General features: G+C 50.7%; 2 protein-coding genes and 1 pseudogene across 4 annotated transcripts; 2 read left to right on the top strand and 1 right to left on the bottom strand.

The window, feature by feature from the left end:
- The first annotated feature begins 1,590 nt into the window (after nt 1-1,590).
- LOC148592214 (feather keratin B-4-like) lies at nt 1,591-3,820 on the top strand (annotated as a pseudogene).
- Nucleotides 3,821-13,406: 9,586 nt separating this feature from the next.
- LOC104568528 (claw keratin) lies at nt 13,407-13,823 on the bottom strand. Of its 2 annotated transcripts, XM_088535363.1 has the most exons (2): nt 13,579-13,823; nt 13,407-13,533 (listed from the first exon to the last, which is right to left on the bottom strand). In XM_088535363.1, the coding sequence occupies exons 1-2, from the start codon at nt 13,821-13,823 to the stop codon at nt 13,407-13,409; spliced, it is 372 nt and encodes a 123-aa protein (XP_088391489.1). The 2 variants fall into 2 exon arrangements, with proteins under 2 accessions (XP_088391489.1, XP_010213730.2); XM_010215428.2 differs by having other exon boundaries at nt 13,407-13,823.
- A 1,400-nt stretch (nt 13,824-15,223) lies between these two features.
- On the top strand, nt 15,224-15,658 carry LOC148592213 (claw keratin-like). Of its 2 annotated transcripts, XM_088535351.1 has the most exons (2): nt 15,224-15,468; nt 15,532-15,658. In XM_088535351.1, exons 1-2 carry the CDS (start codon nt 15,224-15,226, stop codon nt 15,656-15,658), a joined length of 372 nt encoding a protein of 123 aa, XP_088391477.1. The 2 variants fall into 2 exon arrangements, with proteins under 2 accessions (XP_088391477.1, XP_088391476.1); XM_088535350.1 differs by having other exon boundaries at nt 15,224-15,658.
- Nucleotides 15,659-17,512: the final 1,854 nt, after the last annotated feature.

The following is a 17,512-nucleotide window of genomic DNA, read 5'->3' as shown; positions in this document are numbered from 1 at the left end:
TGGTGAAGCACAAACCCATGTTTTGACTCCAGATCTTCCACCTTCTGTCAAAAGAGAGAGCTCAAATGCTCCAAATCTCCACGTAGACACGTTACTGCCTTAGAAGACACCATGAGGCTCTGGCGCCTGTTGCCTGCTATGGGAAGCCTTGTTTTCCGCTTGTAGATTTACATTCAGACTGAAGGACAACCCCTGCCTTTTGCTCTGCAGACACATTCCCACCTCCCGTGCCTTGCAAACAAGGAGGCAGCACTCCTTTGTTCTTAATTATTACTTACCTAAAAATCTCCCTCATAGCATAAGTTATCTGTAGCTTGGGAGGATGTCGGCAGGGCAGGAGCATCCACAGCAGCTCGGGAGCTCAACAAAAGGGTTCCGGTTATTTCCCAGTCGTTTATTCACATCCAACTTTGTGCTTTGGGTATGATAATGCACCCCAGCAAGTGGTGCATGTTAATGAGCAGGATCCTCGGTAGCACAATAAGATTTTAATTAAGAATAGCTTTTATTTATTTGTAGTTAAAAGAGAAACAACAACTGTTAGGGATTTATGAGCTGGTGACTGTTAGACTAAGAAGCTCACAAGTGTGTTCCCAGGAGAAGAGTGGCTCCCTCCTCCTTGTTTGACGTGACACTGCTGAAATATTGATTTCCTCTTTAAGGTGTTTATATATAAAAGAATGTTCTTCACCATGTTGCAGTAGCCCTTGGCTTGCTCACCGAGGCCTCAGCAAAGCCCTCCTTTTCCAAACTCTCCATCAAAGTTGAGTCTCATTTGCTTCAGGAGCAAAACCTGGGCAGGAGCAGGGCAGCTAGAGAAAGGAAAACAAAAGTCTCCTCAGATCAGTCATTTCCCAGGTGCTTTCCCTAGTCTTTTTACTGTCCTAAAAGGACAAAGCCTGGATGGGAACACCCGTCCCAGGTGCTGTCTGGCATCCTGGGATGTGCAATCCCCCCAGCTCTGCAATGCCCTGTGACTTTGCCATAGCTCTGAGCCAACCACCAAAAGCAATTGGTGACAAGTGGCTTTTTAATTGCAACACAGTCAAAGCCTGCAAACAGAGCTGGAGCGAATCCACCTGCTCCAGCTGCATTTTATGCAAGCACAGTTTGCAAAGACCAATGTGTCAGTGGAGAATGCTGAGAGCTCTCCCCAGGATGAGCATATCCCATCTCATTGGGAAGAGCTATGAGTTGCTTGAGTTTTTCTCCCGAATCCCAGTGCACATTCACTGCCCAAAGCCAAGCTCTGTAAACCCTCTTTTCTTCTGCATTAGACAATAGTAAACACTTGCAAAAAGAAAATAAAACCCTCTTCCCTTATGGCAAATAGCACCACTGATGCTCCTTGAATCTCTTTCACCAGTTACAGTTGAGGAGAAAAAACTAAAAGCAGTAAATACCTGAACGCTTGGTCAGCTCGTGCTGTGGCTGAAAGGTGTTTAATGGAGCTTATCAATGTTTTTGACCCATGAAACACCGAAGTGAAGCCGGCCTGCGGGGTGTAACACACTCGGCACGGCGCGTGTCGGACCTCAGCGCTAGCAAACACAAACAGTGAGCAAAACAGTTTCGTTCCGTACAGAAGTTATGCATGCAGAGAGGTTTGTTTTGCAACTAATTAGGACTTCGTGCAAAAAGGGTGTCACATCCTCCAGGCAATTTGACTAAGTGTATAAAAGCATTTGCTACGTCGAACTCTTCTAATCACTTTTCTTAAACTCTTCTCCTTGGTGATCCGGGTAAGTCAATTTTGAATCAATTACTTATTGCTATCTAAATATTATCAAATGATAGGTTAAATTTAGGAAATGGTAAGGGGTATTGTTCCAGAAAGATACTTTCTCCTGTCCTTCAGTTTTATGTCAATAGACCTTTTAAACTGGAGACACGACAACCGGCACTCGCCAGCTGCGTTAGTGTTTCAGGGCATTCATTTAAAGCAGGGATGATCTGTACAGTTCCATCACAACTTTGAATATTTTTCATAATTTGATACTGGAAAATATTCTTTCATATTATAAACATATGGTCATTTAAAAAAAAGGAATAATTTAAATAATCTTTAAAGTTCTCGGCTGTCTTCAGTGAAGCTACACTCTCTTCTCACAGCTGAAGAATTTGCCCTAAATATTCTCAAACTCCTATGGAGCATGAAACTTGGATTTTCTTCTTAGGAAGTCATTGGGCTGCTGCTTTTCTTTAAAATACATTTCTAGTGTTGAATGCCATGCCTGGAAGGAGTGTCCAAATGCTCCTTCCTTCCTTCCTTGCACATGTACTAGGATGAACTCCTACAAGTGGTTCACCCGTACAAGTCCACGCAGGGATCCTCGCGCTTGGGCCGAGCTGCTGCAGCAGCTCCTTCTGCAGCCAAATGCAAAACTAACAACTTTGGAGCCAGCTCTTCAGCTAGCAAAATATTCTGCTGTTGTCTGCAAGTCAACAGCACAGGCTAATTAGTGTGAAAGTGCTGAAAATGCAGCTTTGAGGGCTGCAGAAGACAACAACTGTGCGTGGCTAAAACAAGAATTCTTGATGGAGACGCAAGAAATTCCCCCCAGATTTCGGCAGGATCTCGGAGATAACCAGTGGGATTTATTCTGGAAATCAATTTAGGCCAACCCTCTATGCCAACCCCTTAATCCCTTCCAGTTCAGTTTCACACTGATAAAGTTGAGATAATTATCACTTCTCCCTCACCCTGCTTGCCCCGTCTAATTAGTGTGGGCACAATTCAGGGCAATGACTGCATAATTAAAAGATGCCCAAGAAAAATCTGGCTTTGGTAGCAGGTACCTGTTTAAAGAGCTGCTGATTACAACTAAAAATACTGTAACACAGAGGGCAATAAAAGCTGGGTGGGTCTCTACCCTCGTTCTTATGCTCCACTTCCACCCGGGTGAAACGAGGTAACTGGCTTCACTGTGGTGTTTTGGTCCGGTGGGCACCGAGCGGCTTAAAACTGAAATCGGGAACCTGGAGCAGCATTTGGTGCTTTGAATGGTGTTTGAATATGCAGAAGTGAGAGCAGTGGAACAGGGTAGGAGTTAGAGGAGGAGAAGCAACAGGATTAGACCACATCAGGCTGAACATGGAAGAGGTCTAAAGAAATATCATCAGGTGGTCTAAAAGATATCAGAAAGGAATTAAGTTCTAAGTTTACTTGAGAAGAAGAGTTACTGGATGGAAGGAGGAAACTGGGTGAACATCTAACTATCAGCTGAAATATCTGCACTTTCTAGTTCCCTGTTTGCGTATAATCATGCTATGTAACCTGAGAATCCTCCTTCTCCAGGCCGTGGTGCCTGATCCGTAAACGTGTTGCTGGACTAACGCCTGCCCCTCTCTGCTCCCTCCTGTGTGTTTCAGGTCCACGTCCATGCCATGTCTCTCTATGACGAGTGCTGCGTGCCACCAGGGATCGTCTGCCCCGAGCCCTTTGCCCTCACCTCCAATGAGACCTGTGTCATTAAATACCCCGACACGATAGTGGACCTAGTGGACCCTGACTTGCCACCTCGTTCTGTGATTTATCCCGGCCCAACTCTCACCACTTTCCCGCAACAAACCATAGTGGGATCTACGGCCTTGTTGGATCTCGAGAGCTTTCTTGGCTCCAGGGGATCTCTGGGGTTGAGGGGCTTGTGCGGTTCTGGGACAGCGTTTAACTCAGGATTGCCACTGCTTGATACGGGAAACTGTAATCCCTTCTCTCCTCCATTCTCCAAGCCATTTTGCTATAGAACTTGCAGGCCAACCTAAATTCCATGTGAATTTCCATGGATTCATTGCAAAGCAGAATTGAAAAGTGAGACAGATTGTGACTAAGCTTTACGGATCATGGATTGTAGAAGCGCTGAGCTCCTCGGGGGTTCATAGGGCACGCAGCACCCTGGCGTGAGAGCTGCGCAGGGACTAGGATTCCCAGACAGCAAGAAATTGAAATTTTGGTTTTTGATTTTTACTCAAAATTAGGATGAAATAAAAAGGAAAATAATCCATGAAAAAAAGATTTTTTAAAAAAAAAAAAGATTTTTGGCTTGGTAAAAATGTTAACCTTCAATAAATTAATTTTTTTTTATTCCAACATTGACTTTTTGTTATCAGCTCCTCTTGAAATAAAAAGCAGAAAACCATGTTTTCAAATTATACAACTGAAAATCTTGAGTTCCAAAATGCAGTTTTAGTAAAATAGAAGTTCACCTGTATATTTGTGCTACAGCAACATTTAACATCAGGAAAACAAAGCAAACAAAAAACCCCAAACACCTATCAGCTCTACTTGGCATTTCTGAACCTTAGGCATTTGTGAGTCTTGCTTGTGCTTTATTTCCTCTTAGACCTGTGATGTAACAGCTACCAGCTTCTTTTTCTGCCTATGCTCCATTTTATGCAAACCAGGGCAAAAAATAAAAGCAAAGAAAAACAACAGCGACAGCAACTACAACAAACAAACAAACAAACAAAAACCTGCTTCAAGCAATTGAAATACCAGATTTTATGGTAAAATAGTTCTGATCAGTCAGAGAAAGAAGAACAACCCATGCAAAATCACGGACCTGGAGATTCATTAGAGACCCTCACGAAGTCCTGGACCGCTTTGGCTATCTCCTACCTGCCTTATTTTGCACATGTATATTCAGCTTCTCATGCCCATTAAATATTATCATGCAGCATCACATCCACTTTTTGGTTTTCCTTTTTTCCTCTCTGCTTCATTTTTGAATCAATCCAAATCCCCTGGCCCCCTGCAGAGGGGCAGCCTCCAGAACAGCATCAACCAAGTAACCACCTGATATTACCAAACCTTGTCATTTTTCAAGAATCTTTGGGATCACATTTCTCCACAGAATAAAGACAGTCCTGGGAAATCTCTGGCCATGGCAATGCTGATGCCTGGGGTGTTTCTAGGCTGAGCATTTACCTGCTCCTGATCCCACTCCCAAAGAGGCTTCATGGACCACGCAGGGGAGCAATTCTGCTCCTAAATATCTAAGTTTTTGGCTCTTGGGAGGATCGCTGTTCACACTTCCTCTGTTATTCTGCACCAAATACATTCAAAAATTATTGGGGGGCAGGGGGCGGTTGGAAAAATGAGAGAGAAATGTAGGCTTTTTTTTTTTTTTTTTTTTTGGTGGATTTACTGAAATACAGACCCAGCTAAAAACAACGTCAAAGTTTGCTGGAATCAGAACTGAAAGCTACTGCTTCACAAGATTCTGAAGCAGAGACATTTCCCCTGCTGTCATTTCTGCACAAGCCCATTTTCTTGCAACAGCCTTTCCCATCTTCCAGGACATGTTTCACCTGCTAACCCCCTTGAGTTCCTGCAGTCTGCAAAATTCAAAGTGCTAGAATTTTTTTTTTTAAACCATAAATTAAACCTAATTTCTGGTGGATGCTGCAAGATCCCTTCAGTAATAACACATATCTCAAGTTTTCTGAGAGTTTCACAAACAATAATTATATTTGTACACAAGCACAACAGAGCAGCACGTTTGCAGCAGTTGCAAAACAACGGTTGCAAAACCACCGCGAACACCTTTGGATTTGGACATCCAGATGTTGAGCAACATCCGCGCTTTGGAAACACTCGCACCAGGGTTGCAAGTGTCGCTTGCCACACGGCAGCACCGTTTTACATGGAAATAAAAGCATCGCTTATTTGTATCCTTTTTAATGGGTCCTCTTTGTTCTCCTGGGCACCCCTCTGTGATGCCTCCTGTTTTGCACGGGTTAAATCTGCTCTCATGGGCTCCCCGTGAAGCTCTGCTTTGATTTAAGAGAAACAAAGTCTTCCTGCCAACCCCCTCTCCGGGAATCCCTGGGGCAAAACCATTCACAGGGAAATCTCCAAATGCCTTCAGGGAAAGGATTTGGAAATGCTTCTGCCTTTACTTGAATTTACATAGGCAAAGTGCTGTGCTATTATATAGTTAATGTCACCTAGCTCAGCATGTTCTGAAACTTGATCTTTACTATTTTAGAGCACAGGAGCTGAAAACTCTTGACTTTTTTTTTCACACAAAGTCCTGGAACAGACTAAATCCAACTGCATCTTCCTGGATTTCCGCGTCCACATATTAAGTAACAGCATCCTCCTAAGACACACGTGTAACCACCATTCCCAACACAAACCACCATTCCCAACACACTGCGACCAGCCCCAGCGCTCCCCTGGCTCGGGGGCAATGACCGGTCCTGGTCCTGGTGCGGGGCCGCGTTTGGGATGAGCTGCCCCATGAGACAGGGGTGACTCACCACAAGGTTGTGGCTTGCTAAAAATACCCATGCAATTTATTTACATTCCTGCGGTTGCTCCTGATTTACTAACGCTGCTCGCCGTGCCAGGAAGAGCCTTAAATACCCAGGCGGATTTGTGGGATCCCTTGGTGGGGGTGAGAGTGAGGAATTCACCTGGGAAACGTGTCCCGGAGGATGCCGAGAGCAGAGACATTGCAAATGCTCTGGGGTGTTTTGCAGGTGCACCATGCCATGGCATCAGACATCATTTGTGTCTTGACCATGAACTAAAATGAAAATAATGAAAAATAACCTTCACTTTTATACACCAAGATCACTCCTGTTGGCTCTCGACTAACATAAGTCAAGGAGCAATAGCTATTTTTCATATTTGTCCCCAAAATATCCTGGGATGGAGCTTCCACAGCCCCTCTGGGCCCCTTCCCTTGACTGTCCTCATGGGGAAAATATCCCAGCCTGGACCTCCTGCTCTTACTTCATCCCCAGTCCACGGTCTCAGCACAACCCACTCGAGACGTCTGTGAGTGAGAGGTGCCAAGTGCAGCCACTGGACCCGCTGCCTTCTCATCGCTCCCTCCAGCGACCGGCTGGATGGAGAAGCCTAAAGAAACCGGGAGGACTCGGGGGAAACCAAGGCCGGCCACGCAGTGCCGCGTGGGGCTACCAGAGGGAGCTGCGGAGGCAACACGGGACCTGCTTCCTTGGCACCTCGCACCTGTGACTCATTTCTATACTACACAAAAGCACAGGATTACACCTTCCTTCTCCTTTTTTCTTCCCCCTGAATTGGCCTCCAACATTTCATTTGACAATCTGCACTTTTCTCTCCTGTCCCACCCCCTTTGCTTCATTTCCTTAAAGTTTTTCATGCAAATTAATCATCTTTTCTAAGCTGGAGCTTGTTTTTCGGTAACAAAGTCTAGTTCAGCCCCGAGTTCTCCCAGGGGTCTCTGAACCCCGGAAATTAGGTTGGTGAGGACGTGCAAAAGCCAGGGAAGCCCAGCCCCACGGCAGGGACACGACACCCTGCAAAGCGCCCGTGCCACCTGCTTCATCTGCCCTCATCTTGCAGCAAAACGTCCCCTTCCCACCACCAAACCTTATTAGAGCATCAGCAGCAAAGGGGCTGTTTCATAGAACCAACAACTGCACTGGGAGAAAACCCTCCTTCTCCCCCATCACACACTCTGTCTGCAGGTTTTTAGTTATTACGCTACTTATGCCGTAAATTAGGATTTATGTGATGTCTGTGGAAACACCCAGAATAATTAAACGCCATGAGAACGCTGTGAGGATCGAAAACATTTCACAAACAGCCTGGAATATGTTGCCTATGCAAATAGTTGGATTATGACAATAAGCAGCGTGTGACGCTTCGTGTTGGGCAACAGGATCACTTTGAAGGAGGTGCATCAAGGTCATTTCTTGCACTGCCCTAATTAGACCAGGACTCGTTGCCTTCACTTTCCCTTGCATTTCTTATGAAAAAGAAAAAAGAAAAAAGAAAAAAAGACATTAACAGGTGAATTTTTGCTGGTGCAAAACATGGTGGATCCATCCACTCTACTTCATAACCGATTAACTTTTGCTAGTGATCTGAACTTGTATTTCAGTTTTCGCTTGCCTAATGGGCAGTTTTTGCTGATATAACCCAGCCGCGATGTCAGCAAGCTCCGTGTCTTTGAAGCCGAGGGGCGGATGATGCCGATCCACATCGGCAGCATTTTCTCTTGGTTGTTTCTTCATTAGCAAGTGCTCCTGACTCAGCTTTAAAACAAAGGATTTGCGCTCTGAAGCCGCGCAGGACCGGTCGGACCACGCAGATCCTATCTTTGCAGGAAAGGCTTATGAACGCTGTCCCTGCCTTACACAGGGATATAATTTTCTAAAGTGTTTTTCTTTAAATTAATAGCTGCTTAGGATATAAATATTCATATGGTGGGGTATACAACACATACTACTCTGCCTCGCATTGTCTTCATTGTCATTGCTATTCACTCCTAGAGCAAAGAAAAATTGGGGGAGAAAAAGAGCAAATTGCTGTATTTGAAAAGAGTCAATTGCTTTGCAGTTAGGGAACTTTGTTAACACAACATCTGGGATTTGATCTCGGTTGTGTCAGGGATGTCCCAAATGGCATCTCAAGAGAACTCTGCTGGCTTCTCACAGGGTGTATTTCACACATGTGTTTTACAAAGGTAATTTTGGGCCAGGGTTGGTGGAGGAGGTTTTCCAGCAAGAAACCCCCTGAAGTCAGAACAAAAAGACGCTGAAAATATTAAAAATATACGTGTATATATGCTGCTGTATAGCAAGGTCCTCCAAGGCACAAGATTCTCAGACTCCTGATCATAAGGAAATAAAGCAGGTGCCTGGAGAACCTCATTGCAGGAGTTGTCTGCCTGGAAATCAGAATGACACACACTGAGGGCTCAAAATGCCCATTTCCCCCTCATTTCCAAGCCTGGCATCTCTGTGGCACATAAAAATACCAAGTGCATTTAAATGAATCAAAACCACCATTTATACTGGGTGTGCTTGTGGCATATTGTACCAGACATTTTACCTAAAGACCTACCAGGCTGGGGAGTTTATTGGGAATAACCTGGAGACATCGAGAAGGGAGATTTCAAAGAGCTTCAGGAATGTCTGTCTGTGCATTATATGAGGAGATTATTCCACATGAATACTAATAATACCTTGGTGGGGTTAGACTGCTCCAACCTCATACAGGGCAAAATAGACAAGACATTCATTATATCGGCTCCTAATTCTGAGCTTCATCATTTGAAACAGCTTGATTTGGGCTGAACAGACAGTTCCTAACACTTAGCCTGGTCTAAAAGCAGACGCAAGCTGAATTAACACGACATGAGCTGAGAAACAAGCCCTGAGTTTCTAAAAATTTATCCAGGCACTGGGAGGAAAAAAATAGGTGTTGGCCTGTGATCCCAGCAAGGAAAACGAGTCCTGGTGACGTCTCGTGATGGACGTCCCTGCTCAGTCACGCTATTTGCGGAGATAAGTCACAAGAAGTGTCTTAAAAATTAGAAACGCACCAAGATGATGAAGTCGGTGGAGCAGGAAACCGGGAGATGAAAGAGGCCGGCAGGTTCCAATCTGCATCTCCTACCGTGACCTAACGCCACCCCAGATAGTCGAGAGCAGCAAGGAAGAGCAATGAGAGCACCAGGGAGGACTGGGTAGTTTGCTTCGTGTGTCATTAAAGCCTTTCATTCAAAGGGTGTCTCTGCCTCCAGGCAACCCAGCAAAGGTATAAAAACGCTCTCAGTGCAAGGCTTTTTTTAGCTACTGCTCTTGGCTTGTTCTCTCCGGTGCACTGAGTAAGTCTGTTTTGACAACTATTAAAAAAAAAATCGAGTTTAATTTTGCTTTAGACAGAATTTTGCTAAAATTGGGACTAATTTCTGCATAAATACTCTGACTCTTGGATATTAGTAAGTATTTTTCTGATGATTTTTCTAGAGATTTATTTTAACAGATGATGCTGGATAAAGACTGTAAAAATAAAATTCGGGGTTTCTCAAGGCGCCTTTGGGGCTGTTAATTTTATGCGAGAATGAGGAATATGAAGCTCTTGGTTCTGAGGAGCTCTCAGCAGCACCCCAAGAACAGATGCTAACGTTGGGTTTGCTTACGGGGCTCGCACGGGGATTCCGCTGCTGTTACGTGCGGACGCGGGGGGATTTCAACGGTAATTAGAGCAGCTCTGGTGCTTGGGGTTGCTTGTGCACAGCTAGAAACACAGCACTGCTTCTGCTCGTAACCTCGCCAAACCTGATTGCGAGTCTCACTGGGCAAGTCAGGACCAGACGCAGATATTTTAACACAGCTAGAAACGTTCGTGTCTGATTAACACTCAACTTTGCTGCTTCTTTAACGTACTCCTGCAGAAGTGAAATTATGCTTTTGTTGTTAAAGCTAAGCTCTAATGTAAGGGTATTGGGGGAAGTTTCTGTGAACGCTTATTTTTCCTGTCATGATGCATTTGAGGATGCTTTTACTTTCCCCTGAAGATATTTGAGACAGGAGAACAGATCAAGTGGCTCCTTGCCTGGCTTGTCCCCCCTGTGCCGCCAGCACCCGCATGAGGCAGCACGGAGCTCCAGAAGTCACAGAAAGCCGCTTTGAAGAGATATTTTTTTACATAATTCTTGGCAATTTAATATCTCCTTCCTTAGCAAGTGTTGCTGACTCTATATTTAAAGCCTAGAGCCTGAATCCTCCTCCCCTTTCCTAGAGTTTCAGGGCAGGAATTTTGCTTTACACCAGCCCACAGGACTTACCTGGAAGTAAAACAAGACCTTTTGCTTTATTCCTCACCATAGAGCACTGCAGATTTACAACGTTAAAGTAAGAACTAGCACAACCCTACTGTGACAATGCTAAGGTTTAATAAGAAATAAACACTACTAAATCTGTGTACCCTGTGCTGAAGCTGTAGCATTCTCATTCGGTTCAACAGCATCACTCATCCACAGTCTAAAACAAGAGAAAAGGCAAAGAGCAGGAGGAATTAAGCCAGTTGCTAAACTGTATGAGAAACCAAGAACTTGAACACAACACACAAACCGCACTGATCTGGGTATCCAAAATAATCCGTGTTCAGCTGCTCTGGCACCAGCTTCTTGCACAGCCACAGAGAACCAAGGCAGACCGAGCAGTTTAGGTTTAGATCTATAGGAAATGGGGTTTTCCCTCTCCCCCGCACCCACAGGTGCTGCCTGGGAAGCTGCATGTGGGAGGAGAGAGGCGCCGTCGGAACAAGCTCCGGCCTGTCCTGCCTTCGGGAACATCCCGGAGGGCTCGGAGGCTTTGGAGCCTGTTTTGGAGGCAGCTCCCAGGATTGTTTTCTCCCAGAGAAGTAGAGTGGTGAAAACAAGGCAGAAAGCGTTATTAGAAAAGACAAACAGACACAAGCCAGGCAAGAGGGAGCAGCGCAGGGCTGCTGCCTTGATCCGAATTCCTGCTCTGCCTAAACACCGGCCGCAGCTCATTGCCTTTTCCTTGTCCTGCAGCTAAATTCCAGGTTTCCCCCGATGGCTTCGGAGCAGCTGGCACCAGCCGCCCCCTGCGAGGCCAAGTGTCCCCAGCCGCTGGCCGCCAGCAGCAACGAGCCCTGCGTGGTGGCCTGTCCCGACTCGCGGGTGATCATCTTCCCGCCGCCGGTCGTGGTCACCTTCCCGGGGCCCATCCTCACCACGTGCCCGCAGCAGACCGTGGTGGGGAGCTCGGAGCCGGCGCCGCTGGCCGAGGCCCCGGCCCCGCTGGCCACGGAGGCGGCCGGGCGGCTGGAGGCGGCTGCCGAGAAACTCGTCCCCCAGGTGCTGGCCCGCCCGGAGCCGCGATACGTCCCCAAGTATTCCTACAGCTACTCTTCCCAATGGACACATCCGTGCAACTCGTACCGCTCCGGGAAGCGCTGGACGTACTGATCCCAGGTGCTGCCACACGGAGTCGATGTGGAGCAGCAGGAGCAGCTCGGGGTGCAGTTTGAGGGAGGAGCAGAGCGGGGCTGAGCGCTGGGTGCCGCCCGGCCCAGCTGAAGGCCATGAGATGAGCCCCAGCCCAGCGCCTTCCTCGCAGGCCCAGGTGTGCAGCCCCTTGGTCCTCCTTTAGAGCTGTTTTCTGCCAGCTTTGCAGCTTAGTCGCCTGCTTGCGCTGTGCTTTGTGCCGTCCCAGTTATAGTATGGACTTTGACACTGATTTTGGCTGCTAGACATAGCCCACAACCGCACCAGAGCGGAGCAATGTGCTTCAGGGGCTGCACCGCCCCGACCCCGGCCGGTGCCCGTGGAAACCTGCAAAGTCTTCACACCCTGTACAATTTTGTTTCCAAGCTGTAGAAGAGCTGTCTCATTCCAAATAAATTTTCTGTTCCGTAGAGCCTCTGGGTGTTCTTTGCCTTGCACTCATGCCTTTCTCCTTTCACATTCTGGCTAGATTTAAAGCATATTTGCATACGCTCGTAGGCAGTCCATGTTTCTTCATGCCCAAATGTCACAGAATCCCAGGAATCCTCTTTTCCACAGGTGCTCCTGCTCAGCCGTGTTCACAGACCCGTTAGACGGGCGCTGAAGGTTGACACATCCAGGAGCAACCTCAGTCCTGGACATGTGCAGACGGTGCTGCCTGCAGTGGCTCAGCAAGGGCTCCAGGCCAAATGTGCCGTGTCCGTCTTGGGATAGAGGGTCCTCCCACTGCTTTATCCCAAAGATTCCACTCACTGGCGAGGAGCAGGGGACGCTTGGGCAAGTCCCTTGTGCAGATGAGCAGGGTTGAGGCTGCACTAAACTCCTTCACCATTAGTGGGACATAGAACAAACATCACTTTGGATCCTGTTGTAAGCGTTTCTTCATCCTTTATTCCCTTGGCATTGGATAACCAAAATTATTTCCCCTATCTTCTCTTTCTTGATAAACCTCTAACCTTTTCCGAAAGTATAAATGGGGAAGACATCCTTCCAGAAAACATCCCACTTGCTTAGGTTTAATTCTGATGTGGAACAATAAAACATACCCTGAGGTCTTACCTTTGGGTGCTTTGTCTTGCAAAGATGGTAACGGTTTTGTGGCAACTTTTGCTATACTGAATTTCAGAAATTATTTCTGAGATATTCATAACATCCAGAAACCTTTAGAATATCCCATTGGCCATAAAACACCTAAGAATGACGATTAGTCATAGAAACGTACGTCACCATCAGGAAGAATAAGAAGAGTAAACTCGGATCATGCAATGAGGATACTTTAATGGACAAAAGGCATAAAAACAGAGGAGACAAAACAGTGCAGAAACAACAAAGTGCAAGTTTGACAATTATAAGCTTTGAGACAAATCATAATGCAAGGTTCCACCCCAAAAAACCCTTAGAGCAGGAGCATTACAGCAATACAGAGCAGAGCAAACTCCCCAACTTTGAGCACCCTTTGGCCACATGGCAAAGAGGAGAGGATGTGAGACTTGAGTACGAACAAGACCCCATTTGTGGAAAGTCCTGAACCCACAAGGCTGTGCCCGGGGGCAAGGAGCTTTCTGCTGCCCTGGGAGTCAGAAGGGACAAGCAGTTATGGGGGAGGACATAAGGAAGAAGCTACAACCTCTAAGGGCCTGTGGCTTAGCAGGGCCCACAGTTGCCGTTGAGGTAGCGGTGGCCAAAGCCCCAGCCCCCAGAACCGCAGCTCCCGTAGGAGCCGTAGCCCCCGTAGCCCCCAAAGGCTCCGTAGCTTCCAAGGCCTCCGTAGCTTCCAAGGCCTCCATAGCCCAGATAGCCCCTGCGGCCTCCCAGCGCCCCCGCGCTTCCAAAGGTGCCACCAAAGGGACTTCCAACGGCGGGGACGCCCTGGGAGCCAACGATGCTGGACTGCGGGAAGGAGCTGAGGATGGGCCCGGGCAGGGTGACCACGGAGGCCGGGGGCTGGATGACCACGGTGGAGTCGGGGCACTGGCGCACGCAGGGCTCGTTGCAGGAGTCGGCGAGCGGGGCTGGGGTGGCCACCCCGCAGGGAGAGGCGCACACGGCGGAGCAGGACATCCTTGGGCTGGGCACGGCAAGCTGCGGGACAAGGCAGAGCCGCGCTCAGCGCCATGCGGAGCCCCAGGGGCCTGCGCTGCTCTGGACTCGCCCTGGGCACCCCAAGAGGCTGCGGGACGTCCCTGACACCCTGGGGCAGCCAGCGCCACCCTGGGAAATGCCCCACACACCCCTTGGCCCTGCAGCGCTCCGGGGACACCCCAGCACCGGGAGAGCGGCCATCGCCCTGCACAGAGCAGGGGGACAGCCCAGAGCACCCCGAGAGGTGGCTGCGCCGCTCCACGGACACAGAGCATCCCAGCCCTTTGCCTGCCGCAGCCCTCCGTGCCCGAGCGCCCCGAGCAGCAGCAGGGCCCAGGAGCGGGAGGCAAGCGGAGCGGGAGAGCAGGGCGAGGAGCAGCCAGGGAAGGCAGCGCCGAGGAGGGAGAGGCTGCCAGGTTGGACTTACTGTTCGGAGGAAGGAGTGGAGCGAAGGCGGCTGGATGGAGGGCTGCAAAGCCCAGAGCTCTTTTATACCATGGCAGAGGCCCCGGGCAGCAGCCAAGGGGCGGTTGCGGAAGCCCCTGTTAATGCGGCCGTAAAGCGGCCACGCGCCCCGCGTCACCTAATGATGGGGCAGAGGGACCCAGCGCTGCGGAGCCCCAGGCAGCCCAGTCTTGTGAAGGGAGGCGGCGCTGGCAGCTGGAGCCGTGACACTGAATGACACGAGGGACCAGATGCTGTCACTGCTGACAATAGCAAGAAAGGCCGATCTGTCCTTAATCCCACGTTGGGAATGCAGACGGGAGGAATGGGCGTCTTGCAGACGCGCTGGTAAACGCGGAGTCCACCCAGCACGTGCGCTATTAGCCCCGTTTTATGGGCTGGTAAACAGAGGAGGCCGCAGTCAGCGGAAAGGGAGAGGCCGTCGCGACTGCGCGTGGCCCTGGAGTGTCCCCAGGCCGTGCGGCGGCCGTGACCCCTGGGCTGGGGCACGTGGGCATGGCCAAGTGTCCCCGTGTCCCATGCGCGTCCCCACAGGGTACTGCACGCTCGGGACTGCGCGACGGGCGGGCGAAGAGCAGCCATGGACCGGGCAGGGCAGAGCCCGTCCACGCGGAGAGCTGTCCGGACACGTTGGCTGGGGGATCAGGAGCCGATGGCGGTGCCGGTGCCTGCAGGCCAAGTGTTGCCGCGTGCTCCTTTTGTGTCATTGCGCGTCCCCAGCGCGCTGGGCCCCTCTGCCCCATCATTAGGTGATGCGGGGTGCGTGGGCGCGTTACGAGCGCTGAGGATCAACAGGGGCTGCAACAACCGCCCTCTGGTTGGTGCCCGGGGCCTCTGCCACGGCTATAAAAGAGCGGAGGCTGCAGAGCCGTCTATCCAGCTGCCTCCACTCGAGTCTCCTGCCCAGCCCAAGGATGTCCTGCTCCGCCGTGTGCGCCTCTCCCTGCGGGGTGGCCACCCCGGCCCCGCTCGCCGACTCCTGCAACGAGCCCTGCGTGCGCCAGTGCCCCGACTCCACCGTGGTCATCCAGCCCCCGGCCTCCGTGGTCACCCTGCCCGGGCCCATCCTCAGCTCCTTCCCGCAGTCCAGCATCGTTGGCTCCCAGGGCGTCCCCGCCGTTGGAAGTCCCTTTGGTGGCACCTTTGGAAGCGCGGGGGCGCTGGGAGGCCGCAGGGGCTATCTGGGCTACGGAGGCCTTGGAAGCTACGGAGGCCTTGGAAGCTACGGAGGCCTTGGAAGCTACGGAGCCTTTGGGGGCTACGGGGGCTACGGCTCCTACGGGAGCTGCGGTTCTGGGGGCTGGGGCTTTGGCCACCGCTACCTCAACGGCAACTGTGGGCCCTGCTAAGCCCCACGCTGGACACGGCCGCACGCCAAGGACAGCTCCCGAAATGCAGCGGCACCTCCGCATCCCTGGCACCCTGCAAGGCATCGCTCCTGCGGCACAGCCCAGCGCTCGCTCCCTCCTGCTGCGGCACGGCCGCTGCTCGGCTGCGCCCTGCAGCTCCGCACAGGGACCGCGGCCTCACCGTGGCCTCCATCCTGCTCCTCCCCGTGTGCCTCCTCCCCGGGAGCTCCAATAAAATCTCTCTTGCATCGCAGCGTTGGCTCCTGGTGCTTCTTGCTCCTTCCTTTTTCACATCCTGGCCCCATGAGCAGCCCTAGACCCGTGAGAGCTGCTTGGGCCATTTACACCCAACTCCCACCACAAGTCCTCATTAGGGGAACATCTGCAATATCTCCCGTTCTCCCCAGATGCCTCTTCTGCAGCATCTGCTTCCACGGGGTGCGCCACCACATGCAGAGGACACATGTGGCTTGTTCAGCAAAACCGGTTTACTCCTTTCTCTCCTTTTCTTTGCATCTTGGTCTCCACACCAAGGCAAGAAGAGGTATTAGGCACCCCAAGGCACTTGGTGTTCTGTCACCTGCATTCCCAGCACACACAGGGCCATGGGTCTGTTGGACCCAACCGGAGCCTCCCAACAAACCCAGGCCCAGGACAGAACCTCTGCTGATCAGGATTTGGCTTCGTGGTGGAGATGGTGCCCGATCCCCAGCACTCCCCACCAACCTTTCCTCAAGCTTCTTTGGCTCCCTTCCTCTTCCTCCTCCTCCTCCCCTGATCCCAGCTCTGCTGGGGGCTCCTCTTTCCCCGCACCGTTCCAGCAGGAGCTCCTCACTTCATTTCCCCTGTATTGCCCTCCGGCAGCCCTGGGGACACAGCTCTGATGGGACAGGAGCTGGACAGAAATGCTCCCAAAGGGAAAAGGCAACGAGGAAAGTTCTGCTGGGGTTGAGGTGCAGGATGTGGGAACGTGGAATAGCACCATGCCGGGGTTTGCCCCTTGGCCACTGTTTGTGCATTCTCTGTCTTCACAGCTGGGCATGAAGCAGTTTTCCAGAGCACCCCAACAGCAACCAAGGTGCTGCCCTGCTACTTGGGTGCTTCCCTGGCACACACGGGCACTGCCATGGCACCGTGCAGGACCAGGATGGCACCGTCTAAAGAACATGGGGGAAAGAGGGATCCTGCATGGTGGATTCCTGCTAACCTCTCAAAGCCTTAGAGGCTTTGCCCTCGCAGCTGCTGTGATGCCCTTGCACTTCCCAGGGTTTTTGATAGGACCAGGACCCCTCAACTCCTAAATGTCCCGAGTGCCGGGGAACCCGGGAGGATGCGGATCCGTCTCGCCCAGCCCTTGTGCAAGCGTTCAACTCCCGTGCAGGCACAACAGGATGGCCACAGCTCAGCAGCACCTCTGAGCAGGCAACAACGTCCTCCCATCTCCCTGGCCTCCCGAGCGGGACTCTACCAGCCCATGAAGGAAGGAACCAACAGCCATCCCGGCTGTTCTGGCCATTTCCAAGAGATTCTGCGTCATGTCCACAACGCTTTGACATGAGCAAAGTGACACCTGGAAACACAGTGGTGTTGAGTGCTGCACGGTGACGGGGACAGCTCATGGGACGTGCTCTGCATGGCCCAGCCCCAGGGCCAGCATTCCTTTGCATGCACCAACCAAAGAGGCCCCAGGCTCCAAGCAAGATGCTGCAGGAGCTGAGAGAGCCCAGCGCCGTGTGGGCTGCTGCTGTGGGGCAGGTGGGGAAGGAGCAAGAAGCACCAGGAGCCAACGCTGCGATGCAAGAGAGATTTTATTGGAGCTCCCGGGGAGGAGGTACACGGGGAGGAGCAGGATGG

The sequence above is a fragment of the Tinamus guttatus genome, unplaced genomic scaffold, assembly GCF_059628265.1.
Source record: "Tinamus guttatus ecotype Peru unplaced genomic scaffold, ASM5962826v1 Tinamus_guttatus_pri_ptg000629l, whole genome shotgun sequence".
NCBI classification, from domain to species: Eukaryota; Metazoa; Chordata; class Aves; order Tinamiformes; family Tinamidae; genus Tinamus; species Tinamus guttatus.
The sequence above is the reverse complement of the archived record's forward strand: the minus strand, read 5'-3'. Positions and strand labels throughout refer to the sequence as shown.